This window comes from Orycteropus afer, unplaced genomic scaffold (assembly GCF_000298275.1).
Source record: "Orycteropus afer afer isolate SDZICR_OR568_19922 unplaced genomic scaffold, OryAfe1.0 scaffold00016, whole genome shotgun sequence".
NCBI lineage: Eukaryota > Metazoa > Chordata > Mammalia > Tubulidentata > Orycteropodidae > Orycteropus > Orycteropus afer.
The window spans coordinates 6,258,906-6,283,074 of NW_006921603.1; the positions used below are offsets into that span (position 1 = coordinate 6,258,906).

Genomic DNA, 24,169 nt, shown 5'->3' on the forward strand with positions numbered 1-24,169 from the left:
AAGATAATTTCTTAAAATTAGATAATATTGCATTCCTCTATGTAGCTTTTCAGGATAGCATGTGCCTTCTCAGACTACAGGGAGAAATCAGAATAGGCCATTGGATTAAGAAAATAGTGCCTAAGGCACTTGACTGCTAACCAGAAGGCTAGTGGTTCAAACCCACCAGCCACTCCTTGGAAGGCAGATTGGGCAGATTTCTGCCTCAGAAACCCAAGGAGGGGTCGCTATGAGTCGGGTCCAACTTGCAGGCACACAACAACAACAACAGTAGAGTGTTCAGCTGCTAACAAATACTTGTCTGATCACATACTCTTTTTATAGGTCATATACTTTACTAGGGAGCTCTGGTAGAGTAGTGCCTAAAGGAACTTGACTGCTAACCAGAAGGCTGGCAGTTCAAACCCACCAGCCACTCCTCAGAAGGAAGATGAGGCGATCTACTTCCGTAGTGATACTGCCTCAGAAACCCAGGGAGGGGTTGCTATGAATTGGGTCCAAGTCAACAGCACATAACAACAACAACAACAAAAACATACTTTACTAAGACCTGCCATACTTTGCTTATGAGTGGCAGTACTGTATACCTAGTAGTTTGCAGAAGAATGGGTTCAAGCACCCATTAGGCCCAAGCGCTTTCTCAGTTTGACCACTTAATAGCTGTTTGGCTTTGGGCAAACTTTTAACTTCTCCTTGTCTGTAAAGTGGTAATGATAACACCTATTCTTTAAGGTGGCTGAAAACATGAAATGAGATACCAATTTAAAAGAAAATGTGGCAGATACTGTACTAAGTATAATTATTGTGACCTACAATGGCTAACCTAAAGGTCAGTGACTCAAAGCCACCAGCCACTCAGCAGGAGACAGATAAGGCAGTCTGTTTCTAAAAAGATTTACAGCTTTGGAAACCCTTAAGGGGCAGTTCTACTCTATCCTAAAGGGTCATTATGAGTCAAAATCACCATGAAGGCAATGGGTAAAGTGGTACTGAGTAAACAGGCAAATAGATAACATATCAGTTTCAACATGCAGACCAGGGTTGGAAATACTTTTTTAAGAAGTAGATTCTGTGAGAGAAATCCTTATGCAAGAAGCAAATTTAAATGAAAGGTTTTACTATAACAGAGAAAGGAGCTCTGGTAGCATAGTGCCTAAGGCACTTGACTGCTAACCAGAGGGCTGGCTGTTCAAACCCACCCAGCCATTCCTTGGAAAGAAGGTTGGGCAATCTACTTCTGTAGTGATACTTGTCTTGGAAACCCAAGGAGGGGTCACTATGAGTCAGGTCCGACTCAATGGCATATAACAACAGAGAAAGCAAATTTTCTTTTTCTCTCTCTAAATTATTTCTTGAGGTCAACGATCATTACTCTTAAGACTTATTTTAGACTAGAATATAAACCGCAATGAAGCATAGGTTTTGGTTATTTGTGTTTGTTTGAGATTCCCTAATCTGATTTCAAGATAATTTATCTACAAACTTCAACAAAAGAAGGTGAATCAAGGTCAGTGTGGAAGCTGAGCTTGTTGAGGGCTCATAAGGCAACATCCAGCTCAAGATATTGAAACCAATTGTACTACCTTAAGCAACTTGCAGTAACAAATGCACCACCTTAAAAATAAAATCTGTAATCTTGCAGACCAATCTAAGAGAGGTGATGAATGGATCACCTGAGTAATGCTGGCAAAGCACTTTGAAGGGAGAAAGCACTGTATTAAATGTCAAAGGTGCTTATCTTCCAGGGGACTATCTCTAACAAATCTGTAATCCCAGGCTGGCTACCTTCTGCCACCATCACATTGCTGAACTTTCCTTTGAAACTAGTTTGTAAAAGAAACAAGAAGGTTAATCTGGTAGTGGGAGATGGAGAAATGGAGAGGAAGAGTTGAGAGACAGAAGAAGAAAAGCTGAATATTCATCCTTTTAGACAAGGTATTTTTCTCCTTTTTAATTACTGAGATAATTGAAAATTGCCTACATCTCAAAAAAATAAAAACACAGTTCCCCTGAAGATCCTCAAATTTGCACACACATACACACACACAAAAGCAAACCCACTGCCATCAAGTTGATTCCAATCACAGTGATTCTACAGGGCAGAGCTGAATTGCCCCATAGAGTCTCTAAGGCTTTAATCTTTAAGGAAGCAGACTACCACATCTCTCTCCTGAGAAGCAGCTGGTGGGTTCGAACATCAATCAGCTGAGCACTTAACCACTGCACACACCTGCTAATATATCAAGTAGTACATAACTGCGCTGTAGTAAATTACCTGGTATAGCTTTTCTAGCCATAAGTCTTTGTAAACTCAGTGGTGGAATGAGCAACTGAGGAGCTCCTGACTATAAATGTTATCCACCTGGGGTATTTCTGTTGGGAGTGGCACAAAGCAATGTTCTGGGAGGCTCTCTGTCTCTCAGGTGCTTAGAATTCTGATGTTGTGATTGGTTAGTTTGGCCACTTTGCCAGGCTCAAAAGGAGGCCTCCTAGAAACAGAAGTCTCGCTGACTGATGGCTGAGAAGGAAAGACAGGTGCTGCTAGGAAAAAGACGCAAGACATACGCATTGCTGAGTGAGACACCGAAGGACACGCACCGCAGGGAGTGTGAGAGACTGTTCACTGAGGGACGGTGAGCTGGGAGAGAGAGACTAAGTGTTTTTTCCTGAACTCGAATGGTAGAATATCAAGGTTGAATGGCATATTAAGATGCTATGTTGTCCTCAGTTAGTGGTTTTTCATGCCAGGTTTTAGTGACAATAGAATTCCAAATCAAACTGCCTTAAGATAGCCCCTCCCAGGGTGGGGGCATACTGAGATCAATCACTAGAGCTCTGGTGGCATAGTGCCTAAGGCATCTGACTACCAATCAGAAGGCTGATGGTTCAAACCTGCCAGCCACTCCTTGGAAGGAAGACTGGGCAATCTACTTCTGTAGAGATACTGCCTTGGAAACCCAAGGAGGGGTTTCTATGGGTTGAATCAACTCCGAAGCAGTGAAGTGTTTTTTGTTTTGTTTTGTTTTGAATAGATGGAAAGTTTTCAGGCATGGCTGAATTCAAGTGCTTTGATGATGGCAGGAATCCTTTTCAGCCTAGATTCTCCCAAAGATGCTGGCTTACTTTCAAGGAAGGCTCTCTCCTCATGGTAGTCCCCAGTTCTTTATAGTTTAGTAATGCCAATGGAGTTTTCTTTTCCCAAAAGGCTAGACAAAGTCTCAAATTTGAGTTTTATTAGACTCGCTTAGAGTTCCTTTTATACCTTAAATAATCACTGTAATCCAGGAAAAGATATGCTCTCATTGGCCAGGCTTGAGTCCTATCCTTATAGGAAAGGAAGGATTTCAGCCCCTTCAAAACTATGTTGTTGTTGTTGTTATGTGCCCTGGAGTCGGCCCTGACCCATAGCTACCCCTGCTTGGGTTTCCGAGGCAGTATCACTACGAAGTAGGATTGCCCAACCTTCCTTCCGAGGAGTGGCTGGTGGGTTTGAACCGCCAGCCTTCTGGTTAGCAGTCAAGTGCCTTAGGCACTATGCTACCAGAGCTTCTTTCAAAACTACAGTGACTGAGAAATCAGTGGCGGTAGGGGTTTGACCATTAGATTCCGGTGCTGTCCGCTAAAGAAAGAAAAATGGTGCATGCAGAGAAAAACAACACATATCCACTAAGTGATTTCTGCTCTTCTCCCATTTTGAAATAACTCCACTGGAAATCATGTGAAATAATATTGAATAAAATATTTCTTCCTACAGTGGACACCCACTGTTCTTAAAGCTACTTCTAGATATTTAAAGTGAGATGAATTAACTCATCAGCCCACCAAATGTTTAGAGACTGAAATAATACCTTCTACCCCATGTCAATCTATAGGTCAAATATTTCCATTCCTTTACTGATGCATCATTGGAGCTCTGGTGCCATAAGTGCTTAAGGCATTTGACTGCTAACCAGAAGGCTGGTGGTTCAAACCCACCAACCACTCCTCAGAAGGAAGGTTAGGCAATCTATTTCTGTAGTTATACCGCCTTGGAAACCCAAGGAGGGGTCACTGTGAGTCGGATCTGACTCAATGGCACAGAGTGGTTTGGTTTTAATGAGGTTTTATATACCACAGTTTTTACTCCCTTATAGTTTTCCTAACTCCTTACACATCATGTCATGTTGCACACTAAATGAGAAAAATGAGGACTTCTTGTTAGAATTAGAAATAAGTTTAACAAAGACACTTGTATGTAAATATAATCTTTGCTACAAGAAATGAGGTTATCTCACCCATATTATCAAAGCTAAAGAGTATGAGATCCTCGGCCTGGCTTCCTTCTCACACTGAACATCACAGTGTGTAGCAAAGCTGTCAGAAAAGTGCACCTGATACCAGGTTCCAGTACTAACTCTTGACACTTACCAGCTGTTCCTCCTGGAGAGAGTTACTTAGGCTCTAAGTGCCTTACTTTCTCATCTTTTTAAGGGGGCTCTAAACATTATCTTATGTTGTTGTTGTATGCCATCAAGTCAGCCCTGACTCATAGTGACACCTCCTTCTGTTGCTGAGGCAGTATCACTAGGGAAGTAGATTGCCCAACCTTCCTTCCAAGGAGTGGCTGGTGGGTTTGAACTGCCAGCCTTCTGGTTAGCAGTCAAGTGCCTTAGGCACTATGCTACCAGAGCTCCTCATTATCTCATAGCAAAGGGTTGTTGTGAAATGTAAATGAGTTAATACTTGTAAAACCCTTAGAATGGTGCCAGTCACACACGAGGAGTTAGATACTAGCTGCTTTCACCACCACCACAAGCATTACCACCTTTATATCTCTGATGCTTAAGCCATCTAATGCATAGTATTCCATTTATGTAATGGAGGACCAGTATATCTGGATCATGCTGTCATTACGTAAGCTGTACCAGGCTGCTGTTGTCAGTAATTATCTCAGAAGAAATGGGAGAACTGGCCAGATACACTCATCCCAGACTACCAGGCTTTTGTTTAGAGTCATCCCTATTCTTTATTAACTCTTATTTGGAAAAGAGTATTTCCAACCACTGATGTCTTCTAAGACAACGCTATTCACACAAATGTATAAACAAATACATCAAATACTGATTTACCAGTATATATAAAAGGATTCCAGTCATAAATGTTTTAAATCAGGGCTTTCTAACTAGAGGTGAATCTCAGAATCTCCTGTGGTGCTATGACAAACCAAATGCCCAAGAATTCAGCTACAGAGGTTCTGATTTTGTAGGCATCTTGTTTTTTTAATAGAGCCACCAAAAAACCAAACCAAACTCACTACCGTCGAGTTGGATCCGACTCACAGTGACCACTCCTTGGGTTTCCAAGGCGGTATCACTATGGAAGTAGATTGCCCAACCTTCTGAGTAGTGGCTGCCATAGGTAATTCTAATATACATCCCCAGTTAAGAGCCTTCACTATAAAACTGTAGCTGTCAACCCTGGGTACATTTAAAAATGCCATGCCCAGACCCCACCCCAGACCTCTTGAATCAAGACCTAAAAAATATTAATTCTTCAACATTTTTCCAGGTGATTCCCAAGAGTCAAGGCTGAGAATCAGTCAAATAAGGAGATCTTCTGACTGATACTGATTCTACTCACATACACATTTTGCAAAGCTTATCTACAGGGAACTCTAACAAACAGGTAAATGGGAAAGTAAAAGGCCCAACAGGCAACTGGGATGGGTTTACCACTCCCTACCCTCCATGTTCAACTCAACGTCCACATCAGCATTCTACCACCAGCAGTTTCCAGGAAGATGGGAAGCAGCTGAGCTCATCGTCCTGGGTCTCAGGTATACCTTAACTGTGGTTAATGTGCAAACTGCTTAATCAGCACCGGGGTCATCAAGAAGCAACTGTGTTTGTTATGGGGCAAGGGCTATTCTTGGGGAAAAAGGAAACCTGTAAGTATCTGAAAGTTAACTTTAAAGGCCTTAACAGATACTCATCTCCCATCTTTATTTGTCAAAGCAACATTCATTGGGTAGTCAAGGGATACTTCAAATTTAGACAGTAAGGAATTCCAAGTATGTAAAACTTTGGTCAAGCTTTCAGGTTAAAAAAAAAAAATTATGGAGAAACTTCATTTTGAAATTTACAGAGCTACCAAGAGATAAAATAGACATAAATATGAGATATTTCATCACTGAATTCTAATACAAGGTGTTGAATCTAATCTAAAGTAAGTGCTTCTGATAAGGCTTGCTCAATGTAACCAGGTGCTTGTCTCCGATGGCCTCCTTTTCCAGCATTTAATGAATGAGTAAGAGCTCCCCAAATGAACTTAGAACCTCTGGCATGAGAAGGTTAAGCCAAGGTCTGAGGCTAAAACTCCATTTTGAATCAAAAGTAACCTTTGTGTCAGGAATAAAGCCTGTCATTCCTGACTTCCCACTGTGTCCCGAGAAAATTACTTGGTAAACAATTCCAGAAAGCAATGTAATTTTATCGGTATTGTCTGCTGCCTAGGAAGCCAGGTCCCAAAAGAATGCTTGGAACAGATGATTACTCAAAACAAACTTTAAAATTATACATATCCTCCATGCAGCCACACAAGGAGGGTCTTATGATTGTTCTGAGGCCAGGTGTACCTCATTTAATAATTACTTTGTAACTTTAAAAAACCTTAAAAACATATGTAATCTTCCAGCAGTCAGAGGTACCATCACAGATTTTCTAACTATTACTTAAATGTCAACCAATCACATAATTTTTACTGAATTTCCTTGTAGTCTCCTACATAAACTCTCTTAACTGTCTCCTCCTTGGAACACTTAGTTCAGAATCCTCTGACCTTTGTGATTCTCAATTTGCAAATTGCTTTACCCTTCAAGAAAAACTTTTAATTTCAACCAAACTCTGCTCTATGACAGTAGGAAAATATTAATACTCTCCTCAGAATTTCTTTTCCCCTTTCCTCCGAGCTTTCATATTTTGAAGATACTCACACAAACAACAAAGTTGACAGAACTGTGCAAGTATTATCCATCCATCTTCCACCTAGATTCAACAGTTAACATTTGCCTTTTGTTCTCTCTCGCTGCAGACACCTGTACTTTTTTTTTTGGGGGGAGGGGGGACGATTTAAGAATAAATTGCTTACTTTATGATTCCTTTATCTTTAAAGACTTAACCATGCATGTCCTTAGAATATTCTCCTGAATGGTTTCAAGACTACTATTAATGCTCAGAAAACTAAAAATTTCCTAATTGGACATTTTCAAATGTCCCCAACTATTGGGAGCTCTGGTAGCATAGTGCCTAAGGCACTTGACTGCTAACCAGAAGGCTGGCGGTTAAAACCCACCAGCCACTCCTCAGAAGGAAGATGGGGCAATCTACTTCTGTAGTGATATTACCTCGGAAACCCAAGGAGGAGTCACGGTGAGTTGGGTCCAACTCAATGGCATATAACACCAACAACATTCCTGAGTTGTTTTTTTTAATTGTGATTTGGGTGAAAGTTTACAGAGCAAATTCACTTTCCATACAGAAGTTCACATACACTTTGTCTCATGATACTGACTACAATTTACCACAATGCAACAGCTCCCCTCCCACTTGCTCCCCAGTTACCTCTTCCCTATGTCCTCCCCTCCATGTACTCCTGCTCCGTGAGCTACGTCCCTGTGCATACACAGCCCTTCTATTCCTAAAAGTTTTTTAAATGTATTTTTTTCAAATTTTAAAATATTGTTTATATGCTTTTCCAGTCTCTGCTGAATGTATCATGGATTCATGTGGCCATGAGTAATGTTAGGGAATTTTAAACATGCTAGCTCAACAAGGGATGCCTGTCAGTCCATGGGATATTCTATGGTCCTTAAAGTATCTTTGTGCTTCTATAGTTATTAATTTAAGATTTATTGATAAAGGTTTTTCAAGGTATCTTCCTCTCCCTTTTATCCTGAATGGTCAACAGAAATATTTGTGACATCCACAGAGGTGCTATGAAATTGAAGGAGCAAAAGATGAACTAAAACAGCATCATTTTCTTCTCAAGAGTTCCCTTTGGTGTTTAATCCTTTAAAAAATCCTTAGTACCTGAGTTAGCAGGTCTTGGTTACAGCTCAAAGGTAATGGTATGAGAACCCTTAAAAACCTGTTTGTAGCCCTGTAGCACTGAAAACATTGTTATTTTAAAGCTGAGGTGCACAAGGTGGAAGGTAGCGTAAATATAGTGGTAATGGTGGGGTCCTGTTGATGGTTATGATGGGGGGGTTTCCAATTTCAGGCCCTTGCCCTAGAACAAGTATATATTCAGAAATATGAACTACAATTAGGTCCATCAAGGAGCTCTGGTGGCATATGGGCTAAAGCATTCAGCTGCTGACCAAAAGGTCTGTGATTCGAACTCACTGCCCCCCCCACACACACACGCTCCATGGGAGAAAGATGAGGCAGTCTGCTTCAGTAAAGATTTACAGCCTTGGGGACTCTTCCGGTAAGATAGAGGAATAGGCAGACAAGCGACACAGACCCTCTTCAACAAAGAAAAGAAAAACCAATAGACAGGGATACAGAAGATAATCCTGGAGCCCTGAGCTTTGAAAGGAACTATGCAGAAGTGGATTAGGCACCAACCAGTGGAAAAACCGGAATGAAAACAGTGAGTACAGAAACAGTTGGAGCTGCAGACTTTCAGCTACTCTGACGGGACCAACAGCCTAAATACTTCCAAGTAGTGTTGGGGCCTGAGAATTGACCTAAAGATCAGCCTTGGTCACCAAGGGCTGCGGGGACGACTGTGTTGGTGGCCTATGACTAGGAAGGGAAACAGCAAGAAGGAAGACATCCTGAGCTGTTGACTTTCTGCTGTGTGGAGGGTGCAACCATTTTGAATGTTTACAAGAAGTGGCCATTTTAGATATTTAAAGTGACCAAGGGTGCAGCCATTTTGAATCTTTACAAGCAGTGGCCATTTTGGATATTTAAAGTGACCAAGGGTGCAACCATTTTGAATCTTTACATGTGGCAACTGTTTTGGATTTTAAACTGATAGTATTCTCATCCAGATACCAGGGACCTAAGAATAGCCTCTGTTTGCCAGTGTTGGCAAGGACATACAAGAGGCTGACGATAGGAAGTGCTGTCAACTAGCAAATAGAGGAGCACAGTACCTTTCTTTTGCAGATAACATACAAACAAAACAGAGAAAATGAGAATCATGGGCAAGTCACTCCAACATACAATCACTAATTAAATATAAACACAAAAAACGTCACAATGCCTTGAAGACAACAGAACATCATAGTCCACACAAAGAAGCAAGATAGAGCAGGAGAAACAAGGGACTAGAATACAGACCCAAACATAGCCCTGAGGAAGATGCAGCATTGGAACTCCCTGATAAGGAAATTCAAAAGAATAATATTTAGGTATCTTCAATGAACTGAGAGACAGTTCGAGGAAAACACAGACAAAACCCTAGAACAATTTCAAAAGACAATACAAGAACAAAATGACAAAATGGAAAATTAGAAATGATACAAAATCTACACACAGAAATCCAGAAGATGATTATTAAATAATCAGAAACAGATAAGACATTAAATGGGCAAAGAAACAGAATTGAATCAATGGAAGACAGAATTAGGGAGATTGAAGGCAAATACTTGAACACTTCTTTGGAAAGAGAGAAATCAGAAAAAAGATCAAAACAAACTAAAGAAAGCCTTAGGTTCATGTGGTATACCATCAAAAGGAAAAACCTACATGTAATCAGAATTCCAGAACAGGAAGAGACAAATAAAACCACAGAGAAAACTGTCAAAGATTTGTTGGAAGAGAATTTTCCTGGTATGATGAAAGATGAGAATATATCCATTCAGGATGTCCCATGAACCCCAAACAGGACAGACCCCAAAAGAAAATCATCCAGACATATCATCATCAAACTTACCAAAACCAAAGACAAAGAATCATGAAAGCAGCATGGGAAAAAAAAAAAAAGTTACCTACAAGGGGCAACCAATAAGATTAAGCTTGGATTTCTTGGCAGAAACCATGCAGGCGAGAAGACAGTGGGATGGTATATATAAAACACTGAAAGAGAAAAATCGCCAACCAAGAATCATGTACCCAGCAAAACTGTCCCTCAAATATGATGGTGAAATGAGGACATTTCCAGATAAGCAGAAATTAAGGGAATTTGTTAAAACCAGACTGACCATACAAGAGATGCTAAAGGGAGCCCTTTGGACAGAGAAGCAACAACAGCCAACAACAACTGACCATTAACACACATGATGATATAACCCAGAAACCAACCCAGCTATGGAAGTATCCTAAGTAAAGAAGCCTATAAGATTGTAAACAGGGAACCAGAGACATCAAATGACAAATGAGGACAACTACAAACCAAAAAGAGGGAAAAAACTATGCCGTTACAGAACTTCTAGATGGTAGGGAAGTCAAGACAACTCCAAGATAGAACGGTCTAAACTTGGGAAGAAAACTATAAATCACAGGGTAACCCCAAGGAAAAATGATAAACCTTCACATCAAAATAAAAAAGAGGACCAACACAAATATTTAGCAAATACTAAAACAACAGCAATGGAGGAAGTGATAACACAATTCATAAACAAAATGAGCTCATAATAGAAAATTATATGGAACAAAGAAATCGGCACCACAGAAAAAGCACATAACAAAAAAGACAGCAACAAATTCATATTTGCTGATAATTACATACCTGGCAAGGGGCTTATCTCTAAGATTTATAGTGGAAGAGTGGATGACCAAAGTATGGTACATACACATAATGGAATGCTATGCAGCACTAAGAATGATGTAGAGTCTGTAAAACACCACATAATGTGGATGAACTTGGAAGACATTACGCTGAGTGAAATAAATCAATCACAGAAGGACAAATATAGTATTAGTTCATTGTTGTGGAGGGTCAAGGAAAGGTTTATATATGGAGGGAAACTCTGTTGGTTGACAAGCATGGAGGGGAGGGGCGGGAACACTGCAACAACAACAACAAAACATTGACCCATATCACTTTAGTTTTATGTATTTCACTGCACATAAATTATATTTCAATAAAATGCATTAAAAAAAAAAAAAAGATTTACAGCCTTGGAAAACCCATGGGGCAGTTCTACTTTGTCCAAAAATGGGTTCTATGAGTTGGCATCAACTCAATGGCAGTGGGTTAGATTAGGTTAGATTCATCAGGGGTTTCCACTCCACTACAGAATTAAGCACATTTCATTAACAACCAAATTGTCACTGAAACCCAAAGAACCTCTTTTCCATTTTGTAAGTTTTGTGGGACTTCTTTAGGCAATAAAAAACAGGCTTATAAATACTATCAATATTTCCACTAACATCGGAAACATGAAGAGAACAGATTATTAGATTGTAGGATAATAACCAAATCCAACTGAGCAGTGTTCTTCAGCAACTCTTAACCAGTACCTGGTCAATACCATACACCCAAAGGTTGAGCTTCATTATTTGAGACAAGTGCTTTCTCTGTTTCTAATACCCACTTAACCCCATGACATATTACCACACCTAATCATTTTACAAAATATTATTTTTGTCCAGTCACTGAATAACCACTTCATTAACCTCGGAGAGAATTGCTTGCTAAGAATGTTCTAAGAGTATAAGATAATAAAATATTCATTGTAGGATCTTGTGAAGAACAACACACATCTGTATGTCTGGAAGTCAGCATCTTCAGACATGTAGGCATCTCACAGGTCTAACTAACCATTGTCTTTGCTTCCAACTTGGCTATGACAAATGACTATCATTTATTTTCCTGTTCTGTCTTACTGTCATGTTGCAATGAAGAAGTCCTGCATGATTTCATCAAATATTTACATTGTTCAAATATTATAGGCCACCTTAGTAGCTTTACGGTCCAAACAATTTCATCCATCATCAAATCACTAATGTAAATATTTAAAACCAGGTATTGCATGTATCTAGAAAAATGAACCATCCTGGGTCTATACACAACAGACCATGCTGCTGGGACTCAGATAATTAACCAATTATCTATTTGACTATAATTGTTAGAAGGAGAAGGGAAAAAAAAAAAAAAATGAATGTAGCTGAATTCTAGTTGTAAGCAATATATCATCACTTATCTTCAGAACAGCCATCATTTTGAAGGTCAGGGGTCAAACACATGACCAATCTAATCTTTAATTACTTGCTAAAAACAATTCTAGCAATTTCTAACATGCATGTATTGTTTGTTTAGCAAAATAAAACATTCATGTGAATAATGTGAATGATTTTAGGTACCATCAATTATCTCTTCCTAAAAAAAAAAAAAGGAAAAATTATAGTAGATTTGACCCAGTGATAAGAAAACTGTCTATGCCATTCCTAGGAGGCTTTAAGTTCCTCTCTGTGAAATTTTAGGGACTCGCTTGCAGGAGAGGAGTATTTCTGTTATGGTACAACTGATCTACTTTTTCACTGGCTAACATCAAAAGATTTACAAATGCAAAACTGAAGTACAGAAATATAGTCTTTGTCATAGGATACTGAGTTTGATTTAAGCATACAAATATAAGTTTAACAAGCAAAACATATTTTATAAAGAATTCCTACCTGCTCTTTGGATGGCACAAGAAGTTCTTCAATCATCATGCTGTCCCGTGCATAGGAGCTTCTGTTCAAAGTGTAAGACCTATCCGAACTGAAGGAGCGGAGGCTGTTGTTTTTACAGTTAACCATTCAACAATGGTAGATGATGATGAGATGAATAAAAAAAAATTAATGCATGCAACTATAAGAATAGGCAAGGATGGCTAAAAATATCAACAAATGTTCTTGAAAAGCCATTATCAAAAACAAATTCCTTTATATTTGAGGAAATCGCTTGAGCTTAGACAACCTCATAATCAGGTTTTGTTTAAATTCAGGCCAATTGGTGTTAAATCTGTGACAAGATGAAATGCATGAAACACCTTGAATGTTTCATTATGATAGCTGAACCAACACGACAATAGAGAAGAACCAGAGATTTTCCTAGGGTAAGTGCACCTTATGTCATACTCTCCTCTCTGATCCACAAGTGCCTGGCTTGTACTGTTGAAGAGAATTATGTCTGCTTTTAATGGATCTGTGTATGTGTCTTCAGGACACGAGCTTTTAACATTATGTGGTTCTATGGTTTAAAGCCACTAATTGAAAACATCAAGGAAGAAGTGCTATGAATATACCTTATACATTCTTCATCATCTTCTTGGACTCAAGGAAAAATTCAAATTCCATATATGATTATTTTGTCTTCGCTGCAGGAGCAGATATCTGCTCCGTTCTTTTCTTCTTCTCTGTCTCCTACTGTCCTCCTTTCTAGCATCTCTCAACTCTTCCACACGTTCCCTGAACTTCCTGTATGTGGGTCTCCTGGTACTCTGAAGCACCACTCACTTCGTTCACCTCTAACCTTAAAAACGAATGGCTTAAAAGTCTGAAAGGGAACCTCTCTGTCCTGACACTCTGGTCACTTTGCACGTATCCACATAGGCAATGTAGGACAAGGCTTGAACGACAGCCAGTCTGATTCTCAACAGATTGTGATCCTTCAGGAATACAGAGGACAAGAGGCTTGTGAGGGGCTACTGGGAGGCCACCTCTCACATGCCTATCTGTCTCATTTGGGTGGCTGTCAATTTCTCATTGCCTCTTGTTTCTGAAAGACTGTAAGTCTTGCTGCCTTGCTCTCCTTGAAGTAGAGTTGCAGACTATAAAAATACTTAGTAGCAGTCTAAAATTGGCTCCTCAGTGAATGGGATATCCCATAACTAGTGTTCCAGTCACCCACTCTGCTTGTTTAGGTGTCATTTTTTTGGTATGTGGGACAAGGACCATGGGAAGCTGGTAGTTTTGGATACTCTTCCATTAACTGTTTATATAAGTAACATATTGAATGCTAAAGTGGCTCATTGTATCTTTACTGGTTGAATCAGTCAGACCTTGGCCTTGCCTTATATGTGCTTCATAGGGAAAAGAGCAAAGAGAAGATAAATACGGAATTATTTCCTGCTTTGCACAAAACTATGTCCTTTCCCCACTTTGTACTATATACGAGATTAGCCTAAAGGGGGTATTGTTTTATTAAGAAGCAGAGGCTCCTGGAATTATAGGCATTATTTTAAGTGTCTATGCAAAAGGATGGGAGCTCTGATAGCATAGTGCTTAAGGAACTTGACTGCTAACCAGAGGCTGGTGGTTCAAACCCACCAGCCACTTCTCAGAAGGAAGGTTGGGCAATCTACTTCCGTGGTGATACTGCCTCAGCAACCCAAGGAGGGGTCGCTATGAGTCAGGTCCGACTCCACGGCACATAACAAGAACAACAATGCAAAAGGATAGGTACATTTTTATAAGATTCAAGACTTAGCTTTCTCCAGAACCTCAGAAGAATCTGATGCAAAAAAGAACAATAACCATAACTATATAAAGTCATTATGTCAGGTACTCAGCAAATATTTACAGAATGCCTATTATAAGCCAAGTACAATTTTAGAAACTGGGGATTTAGAAGCAAAAGAGGTAACATTATCCCTGCATGGAGGAACAAACCTAAGTCAGCCATGTGCAATTTGGGCCTTCTCTGTCCCCATCACATAACTTAGGAACTCTTCTCCCACAACCCTCCCGGGCTCCACCCAACCCCCATTTCAGTTACAAATGTATCTTTCTGGTACTTCTGTTTCCAGCCCCTTATCTTCTCCCAAATACAGTGTATGCTTACTAAAACCAGGAACTCTTTCTCTCCTGTCTAACTCAACATCATCTGATAGAACTTTCCACGTTGATGGAAATGTTTTATATCTGTGCTGTTCAATACAGAGGTGACTGGCCACATGTGGATACTGAGCACTTGAAATGTGACTTGTGTGACTGAGAAAGCAGAATTTTATTTAATTAATTTAAATGTAAATAGCCATATGTGGCTATGGTATAACTTCTAACAACTCATAGCAAAGCTCTATTTTGTGATTTGGGAAACACTGGGAGGCGTCACTCTCTGCATTAGACATTCATTTCTTTAAGTTATGGATCTCAGAGTATAGTGTGTAAATATTGGTGGTATGAGACAGTTTTGTGTTGGTAATGGACACTTAATTTTTTTTAATTACATATAAATTTTAATTTTGATTTTTAAATGTATCTAAGGATCGCAAGGGTCTGATTTGCAACCAACCATGGGGATGGTGCAGGTGAGTAGTGTTTCATTCCTTTATGTAGCAGGTGCTCCACGAGCCGGAGGCCAACTCTATGGCAGAAACAAGATTTGTTGATACTATTTTAAACATCCCTTCTTTCTTTCAAAATATATAACTGTGTGTATGTGTGTGTATATATGTGTATATACACATACACACATATACATATACACACACATATATATATATACCAACTACAGAATAACTACAGAACCGAGAATTGGGAGCTATCCAGGATAAAGACTACAGATGTCTTCATTTTATGTCTTGTCTAAAGTTTCTACTACTCCTCATGGGTCTAGTCCACTCTATGTTAGACAAAGGGAACCCAGTAAGTCCAGCAAGCTTCATTCTGAATCCTTAACAAATCAAAGTATTTTCAGTTGCTAAAATTAGAGATCGTTTGCACAGCTATCAGGAAAACATTAAAATATTTTTTAACTAAGGTCAACTATATTATTTGTAGCCATCAGTATATCCTAAGTGCTAAATACAGGAAACATTAACAAAATACATGCCTCAAAATTCTAAAATTATATGAAGGTACCTAGCACAACTTAAATAAAACCACAACCAGCAAACAAACAGCCCTACAAAACAAGACTTTTTCTTTAAATCCAGTGAAATTTCTCAGTTACTTCATGCACTCCACAAAATTTGTTAATACAAAGAAATTTCTCAAGTATTCAGTCAATTTTGTATAACATTTCTTATTATAGATTTAATTACTTGCTAATTTTCTCGGAATCACAAAACTGATTTTTGAAAGCTAGCAGAACAAAACACAAAAAGCACATCAGAGCACGTCACTGCACACCACATCACGATGCTGAATAAAAGAAAAATGAATGCAATGAGCCAGGGAAGGGAGAGAAACACTGTGAAAGTGCCATGTCTTCTTACCTGACCTTGGGACTATTTTATAGTATTTTTAGAAAGTGGAGAAATAGAAAGCAAAAAATCAGACAGAGAAAAAAGAAAAGAGTTGTGAATGAATGAATTACACATTTAATGTTTCCCTTTTTAAATGTTACACTCAGAATATTTTATTTGTTAATACTTTAACAATGTCCTTTAAAAATACATCAAGTGTTATAATTTTTAAAGAAATATAATTCTGTCTGAGCATAACATGAATTGCAATGTAAAAAAAAATGAGTTACACATAATAGCAACACATAATAATGGTGCAATCAAAGCTACAAGTGTGAAAAGCTTAGAGTTGTCTTTTCTAAAAAAAGTTAACCATAGGAGAGAGAATTCTGGTTTCTATCTCACTGGATGTCATTCACTACAATTTTCTACATACATACAATAGATCCACAAAATGGTGTCCATATATAGACAGTCCGACAGTCCCCAGGTTAGGAACGAGATCTGTTCCTCAGAGTCTCTTTAAGAATTTGTAGGTAAGTTTACAGGTCCACACGAGCTTCTTAAGCAGCCTTACTGTAGTGTAAGAAAAGGTCTCAAGCCTTTTCAATGCTTTAAAAACTGGGGGTGTAGCAAATGAAGGTGATGTGATAAAGAATTTGTTGCCAGGGGTTGGTTCAATTATTTCAAAGTGAGGGCAAATTTACATTAAAAGGCAAGCACCAGTTGTCCTTAGGTTTCTAGCCAGGGGACTGCCTGAATTATCAAAGGGAAGGGAAGGCAGCTAGCTATTGGATAATAACAACTATTACGTTTCTACACAGAAGTTTCTCTTGAGACCTTTTAAGACCTGACAGATTTCCAGTTTTAACTTGTGGTTATCTGAGATAATCTGAAATATTACTTATTTTAAAGAAATATATTTTCCCTTTATTAATGGCACTAGCTACAATAAGATCTTAAGGGCTTATACAAATGTATTTTAAAAGTAACAATTACATTAAGTTACATGAGGTTCAAAATTCAATCCAAAAAAAAAAAAACAAACCGGACTAACTCGAAGAAAAATCAATTCAATATCTTAACCATCTACACCAATGACACTGAGAACAAACTCCCAGGTTTACTTTGTGGGAAGTGCCATTTACTATTAGACAATGAAACTTTTTACAGCAGATCCTTAAACTATAGGAAAATGTCCCCAGGGCTCTAGCTTGGATGGTTTAATTATTAGCTTTAAAATAACTTGACTGTCAGCAAACATGCTGTTAATTCACAACAGGGAAAAGAAATCTCCAAATGCTGGATAAGGTCCTATTTTCTTTAAACCAGTGTAAGATAAATGTGAGCCAAGGTTTTCTACCTACAAACTCATACCTTTCTGTTCTAAGGATTGAATTTGCCACCATTCCTATCTGTGACTACAGTAGTCACTGTTAACACTCCTAAGGTGTCTCCTTATAAACAAAACAATGGAATAGTTTTAGAAGAGATATTTAAACAGCTGGCAGACCACTGTAGTAAAAAGTACTTTTTTTTTTTTTTTTCCCAAGAACGTTCTCTGTAAGTCTCAATCACAAATTATTCTTTCAGTAATGAAGAGAGACTAGTAAGCAATTAATACACATTGAATTTGCTACTACTCCTATCTGTGACTGTGGTACTTTTTGGCAAGTACAATTTTCGTTCACTAATACAGCAAAAGTTACTTCTAAAACGTGTGTCCCAGTTTGGTTCTCCCAGTTTTGCCAGTGAGCTCTTTTATTATGCTTGAAGCATGACTTCATAGTAGGGGAAAAAGAACAAATAATTAATATGTTCAACCCAGGACACCAAACGGTTCATCCTGGTTTGACCCCCTGCTGAGAATTTGTATTTCCACCCCAAACCAAATCCACTCATAACAACCCTGTAGGACAAAGTAGAACTAACTGCCCCATAGGGTTTCCAAGGCTGTAAATCTTTATGGAAGCAGACTGCCGTATATTCCTCCTGCGTTTCCACTACAGATATACTGAACCGGATTCTACATTTTAACAAAATCCTCAGTGATTCTTACGTATAACCAAAATCCAAACTCATCGCCATCAAGTCAATTTGGACTCATAGCAACCCCTCATTGGTTTACTGAGGCAGTAAATCTTTATGGATGTATATTGCCCCATCTTCCTTCTGCAGAGCAGCTGGTAAGTTTGAACCACCAACCTTCTAGCTAGCAGTCAAATGCCTTAGGCACTGTGCTACCCCAGCTCCTAGACATTCTAAGTAAACAAGATCCTCAGGTGAAACACTTGGGGATCTTGTTAAAATGTAGATTCTGATTCACTGTATCTGGAGCAGTAATGCAAATTCTCAGCGGAGTGGTTTGAAGCCCTGGTTTAACTACATAAAATCAGGGACTGAAAACCATGAAAGAAAATAGCAGGGTATGTATATTTGAGTTGAGAACATTTCACCAAGTTCACATCCTCATCCAAAGAGCATATTTTGGGACCACGTGCAGAATGAAAATGGTTTTGGTTTATGATATGTCATGGTTGTTTCAAATTAACTATGAGAAACAGTGACAATAAAACAAAATACCTGGCAGACCGGGCTCCCAGGCTGAAGCCCATGTAGCCTTCCGCAGGCAATGAATCATCACCCAGCTCCTTAAGGTCCTGTGGCCCAAGATACTTGTCTGTATCTCCCGTCATTGCGTCCTCACCTGCAGATGTACGAAGTTAGCTCAGATCAGAAGCGTCCCTTTTGAATGTCTGTCAGTTGTGGAGAAAATCACTCCTTTGGCCATCAGCAAAGCACCCGTTTACCCTCCCCTCTCCCTTCGTAATTTTCATAACCAGCGCTTAGAAGGGAAACGTTTAAGAAGAGGTTAGTACACAATTTCAAGCAGGAATTTAAGTTGTGTAAACAGATCCTGGTGCTAATTACCTCCTCCCCCTAAGCCCCAGCAGATGAGAAAGGTGGACTTTTGATGTCAGCCAGAGTTTCCCTCACCTTTAGCCGGACCACAATGAGGGCAGATTGTTTGAATGGACATCCATTGCAAAATAAGAGCCATCTCTCTCCTACTGTGCTTGAAAATCAGGAGTGGCAGGGTGGGTTTAAATGACTGGTTTCCTCACATAAAAGATTTCAGTTTGGGGCTTGTGTCATAAAGGAGCATGTTAATTGATCTGAACTGTAACTGCTCGATTTGGGTGCCTCAAAACATACCAATTTTGAACTGTTTGTAAACTTGTCAAATTAACTTAGTCCAGTGGTCTGAGTGTTTGAAATCTCCTTGGAAAGCAATTCTGCCTTCCAAGAGAGAAAACTGGGGCTTCAGTATTTTAAAAGCAAAGCAATATAGACTGTCCTTTAACTACCAATACAAAGAGTTAATGACATAAATTACTTTTACTAGCCACAAATACCTAACATGACCTCACATATAACCACATTCCAAGAGTGACAGAGCAGGTTTTTCAACTGTCTTTTGCCCACTGGATGTTTCCCATCCTTCTCAAAACGTAGCAAAGGCTGTGGAAAAATTCCTTTCGTGCACACAGGCAAACACATCTCCTGTTCATGACTCTCTCTCTCTTTCTGGACATAAGCTTGGCTGCCAGAGAGATTTCAAATGTGTGTATGTTGTGTTTTCTCAAAGGTAAGTGATTCATAGGCTCCAGCTATATTTTCCAGTTCCTCCATTCAGTATAATTTCCATTCATTTAAACTCAGGAAACCACCAGAGCTCAGCTTTTACGCCACCAATCAAGACTAAAAATACACTGTCAACTACTGTTTTTGCTAATGTGAAAACTAAACAGATCAACTTTCGACTGCCACCCAGTTACCAAGAGCTTATTTTAAGTAAAGATTCGCAGCAGGGCTATTTGCACACTTGCTACATCGGAGACAAACACAGCACATACCAACTATGATTTAAAGAAAGCTCTTACTCTGTGGTAAAGACATTTCCACCGGGCTGATCAAATGTTCTCCTGATGCCTCCAGGAATTCTTCAAGCAGTGATTTAAAATCCGTCTCCAAACCAGCCCAAACAAACCAATCCCAGGCTTTGTATCCACTGTCCTCACCACCACCACCAACTGCTCAGCATCTTGATCTCCTCGTAGGCAACTGAGGATCTACACATCTTTTCCCCCTCATCAGTTTGAAGATTTTCAAAATTTCAGACCAAAAAAAAGGGAGGGGGAGATAAAACCTGGCAACATTTGAAGTTAAGATCCTTTTTGATCACTAGGCAGACATCCTTTTAAAGCTCCTTCTGATTGGATTAAAAACTCCTCTGGCAAGCCTCTAGCAAGACCGAATGGTGACATAAATGTAAACCCTCGAGTTATTTGTATGTAAATATGAGGGCTGCTCGGTGTAGACTTTCGGTAATTTGATCCCAGTGCTTAGTAGCTAAGTGAGTAACCAAGACAGCCTTCAATCTAAGGAGAGCCTGCCAGCAAAGTGCTGCACCTCGTTAGGAGGCGGCTCTTCTAAAATATGAATGAAGAAACAGCTAACCCGGGCAGAGGAAAAACCTCGGAAGAAGAAAATAAAGAAGAGGCCCAGGCAGAGAGTGGCAAGGAGCTCCAGGCAAACTTTCAAGTTTGTTTTCAGCTGGGAACTCCCAGAGCCTCAGGTTATTTATGGTCCCTGTCAGGTGGAAGGAGGGGAAAAAAAGAGGGGGGAGGGGCGGGTCTGCCCTTGAGCTGAGGTTGTAAACTGTGGGGCACTAAGGAAGCAGCCGTGGTTCCCATAGCTCTCAAAGACATGCTCTAGAATGCACTAAAATGCTGCTTTTCATCAAGTGTTTGAACAAAAGGAGCCGAAGCAATTGAGTGTTCTGCTTTATTTCTGCCACAAATTATTTCAACTCTTGTAATCTACCCAAAGGGAGAGAGGGAGAAAGAGAGTGTGAGTGAGTGTGAGTGTGAGTGAGTGTGTGTGAGTGAATGTAGGAGCTGGAGTTGGCTGGAGAGTCTGTTGCACTGGGTAGGAGGCAGCACTGAGGAGTCACTGCTGTCACTCTGGCTGTTCCGTTGTCTCCTTCTCTCCTGGCCTCCCCAGCTTCTAGGCTGCTCCACCCTGTTTATGTTGGCAATGGAGGAAAAAACTAGCAGGACTTCTGCATCCTCCATCTGAGTACACCAGAGAGGTGATTTCAATTGCTTTTATTTTCAGAATAACTGGAGAATGAGACTGTTGTTGTTATGTGCCGTCGAGTCAGACATGACTCATAATGACCCCTCCTTGGGTTTCCAAGACAGTATCACTACGGAAGTAGATTGCCCCATTTGCCTTCCCAGGAGTGACTGGTGGGTTTGAACCGCCAGCCTTCTGGTTAGCAGTCAAGTGCTGTAGGCACTATGCTACCAGAGCTCCTAAGAATGAGACTAGAAAGTAAGTAAAGGATCTGGAACTGTCCTGCTGAATTAAGGGCTGACAGCACTTCTGCATAACGGTGCATCTACCCCTTCTAATGTTACCTAAATATACAGAAATACGAACCCGCAGAAGCAAATGTAAGTGCAGGACAAATTTATTTTTCCTGGGTAATAAATAAATGAGACCCATCTAATATTAAAATGATAGGACACCTGGTGCTATAATCTGATTAGTCTGGTGACAATCAATATCACAAATACAGACATAGAAGGGAAGTCATTTCTAATGCGTGGTACCCACTGACTAAACCTTCCCAAATAAGATGATTTCCAATTCTGTAAAGAATGAAAGGGGAAGTCGTGGTTAAAGAGTAGAAACGTCTGAAGGTTAATTTGTTTTCACATCTGCACTTAAAAGCCCAGACACTCAGCAACACATCATTCAATGATGGTCCTTCCTAACAAGGTATGCAGTTACATGTACCGTCCCCCCTGCCTCCCAAGCCAGCCTCAACTCTTGTAGCTCCTTCACACCCACCCTGCCCTCATGTTATACAGAATTATTTCAGTCCCTAGAATTTCTTCAAGGAGCGCTGGTGGTACAATGGTTAAAGCACTCAGTTGGTAACTGAGAAGCGGGTGATTTGAACCCACCGGTGGCTCCACAGGAGCAAAGACCTGGCTAACTGCTCCCATCAGGTCCTCTAGTGGAACAGTGGCTAAGGCCACTGTTTGGCAGCCCACTTCTGTAAAGATTCATAGTCTTGGAAACCCTGTGGGGCAGTTCTACTCTGCCCTATAGGATCGCTTGGAGTTGGAATTGACTTGATGCCACAAAACAAAAGAATTCCTTAAATTCTTAGACTTTGAACCTTTACACAGAGAGTCCTTTCTAGATGGAAAACTTCCTCCTTGCTACACCTGAGTAACTTCTCGCATCTGTAACTCTTCCTAGAACTCCCCCACTCAACACTCAAAATACTGTTAGGTGTCCCTCACTTGGGCTTCCCTTATCAAAATGCACTGCCAATAAATATGGCTGCTTAGACTCTCCCTCTGGACGGTGGGATCCTCTAGATTAGGTATCAAATTTTTCCCGGGCTAGTGGGGTGGGAGTTGGGAAGGGAAAGGCAATAAAGTACTAAAAAAAAAAAAAAAAAATTCCTGGACCTGGATATTAGAAGTAGCTCATACAATCTTTTTTGAATTAATGATTGTTTTTATTAGAGAGGTTTTTTTTTTTTTTTTTAATTTACATGCTACAAGAACTTAGCTCTATTTTCAAATTCAAACTTGACAACTGGAGTATGATAAATTTTCAATGAAAGTAAGATTCCATTTTCTTGATCCATCCTTAGACTTTAAAAAGGTCACCATGAGACCAAAAGAAGCAGGGTGTGGGGTGGGAGAAGGGGAGCTGTCAATATATTTAAATAATTAAAATAAAAGAGTCTTATTACATTACTAATTATGCATTTACCTTTTCAGAATAGTAAGAACATTTCTTAAAAGGCATAGAACTTAGAAACAAAGAAAATGGTACATTAAAATGCAGTTTTGCGTATTAGGTACTCTAGGTTCAAATCCAAGCTCCATCACTTACTGGGTTGGTGACCTTTGGAATGTCATTAAACTGCTCTGAGTCATACTGTCAACCTTACTGGGCTAATAACTCTGCCTCTACCTTAAGACTTCTTGGAGGTATTAAATGAGATAATGGAAGAAGTAAGGGTTTGGTCAGAACTATTATTATCATTCTCTAACATGGCTCACTCTCTTGCTATTATTTACTGGTAAACACAAAATCCAGCCGTGACAGCAAATTGTCCCTCCATTGCCAACACAGGGCCTGGCTCGTCATAGGTCCTCAACGAATACTTGTTGATTGATTGAATGCATGACTGTGTAACGAAACTAATTCATTCTCCTTCTGGGAAACAAAGCATTCTACAACTATTTAAAGTATAAGATATTACTATACCAAAGAATAGGAAAAAAAAAGGGGGGGGGGAGTAATGAATTGTACTAACTTATTAATTAACTCTGCAGGCAGTTCCAAAACTATTTTGATTGGTGACAACTTTTGACCAATGGTATGAGTGTGTATATGCCAATCGAAGTAATTCTGTGAATCAGCAACACTCATACAACGTTACATATATTTAGTTGAAAAGTATGCATAACCAAGAGCCACATCTTCTCACTTTGTAAAAAGTATTTGTGTGGGCCTAGTCTCCTGAAAGTGTTTGGTGTAGTGGTGTAACAATTATGTTACAGGTAAATTTGACTATTTTCTGGTAAACAGGATGTGGTAGCTACTCTTTAAATATGTCCTTCATCATGACCCTAATGAACCATGTCTCCTGGTATTCATGCCTTTCTGTAGGGCCTTCCCTTGAATCTGAGCTAGCTTGATTTTTGAGCAAAAGAATGCAGGGGCAGAAATTATGTATGACTTTTGAGGTTGGGTCCAAAGAAGCCTTGGAATTTTTGCCTCAATCTCTTGAAATACTAGCTCTGTAAGTCCCAGTGTAAGAAATCTGACTACAATGAGACCAACATGCTTTAAGGAAGTCCACGGTAGTCATGTGAGGAGACTGTGTGTTTATAGAGAGAAATGACCAGCCAGCCCATAGCCCATAGCTGTGCCAACTACACAAACTAAGGTGCTTGACAT

The 24,169-nt window shown here is 39.6% G+C and overlaps 1 protein-coding gene across 1 annotated transcript in view; it reads right to left on the bottom strand.

The window, feature by feature from the left end:
- The window catches only part of ANK3 (ankyrin 3), a 382,716-nt gene that overhangs the window by 81,285 nt on the left and 277,262 nt on the right, over positions 1-24,169 (bottom strand). Inside the window, exons 24-25 of the mRNA XM_042783328.1 lie at positions 18,692-18,815; positions 12,609-12,711 (exon numbers count right to left, since the gene is read on the bottom strand). Coding sequence (XP_042639262.1) covers positions 12,609-12,711; positions 18,692-18,815 — 227 coding nt within the window. The remainder of the gene's footprint in view (positions 1-12,608; positions 12,712-18,691; positions 18,816-24,169) is intronic.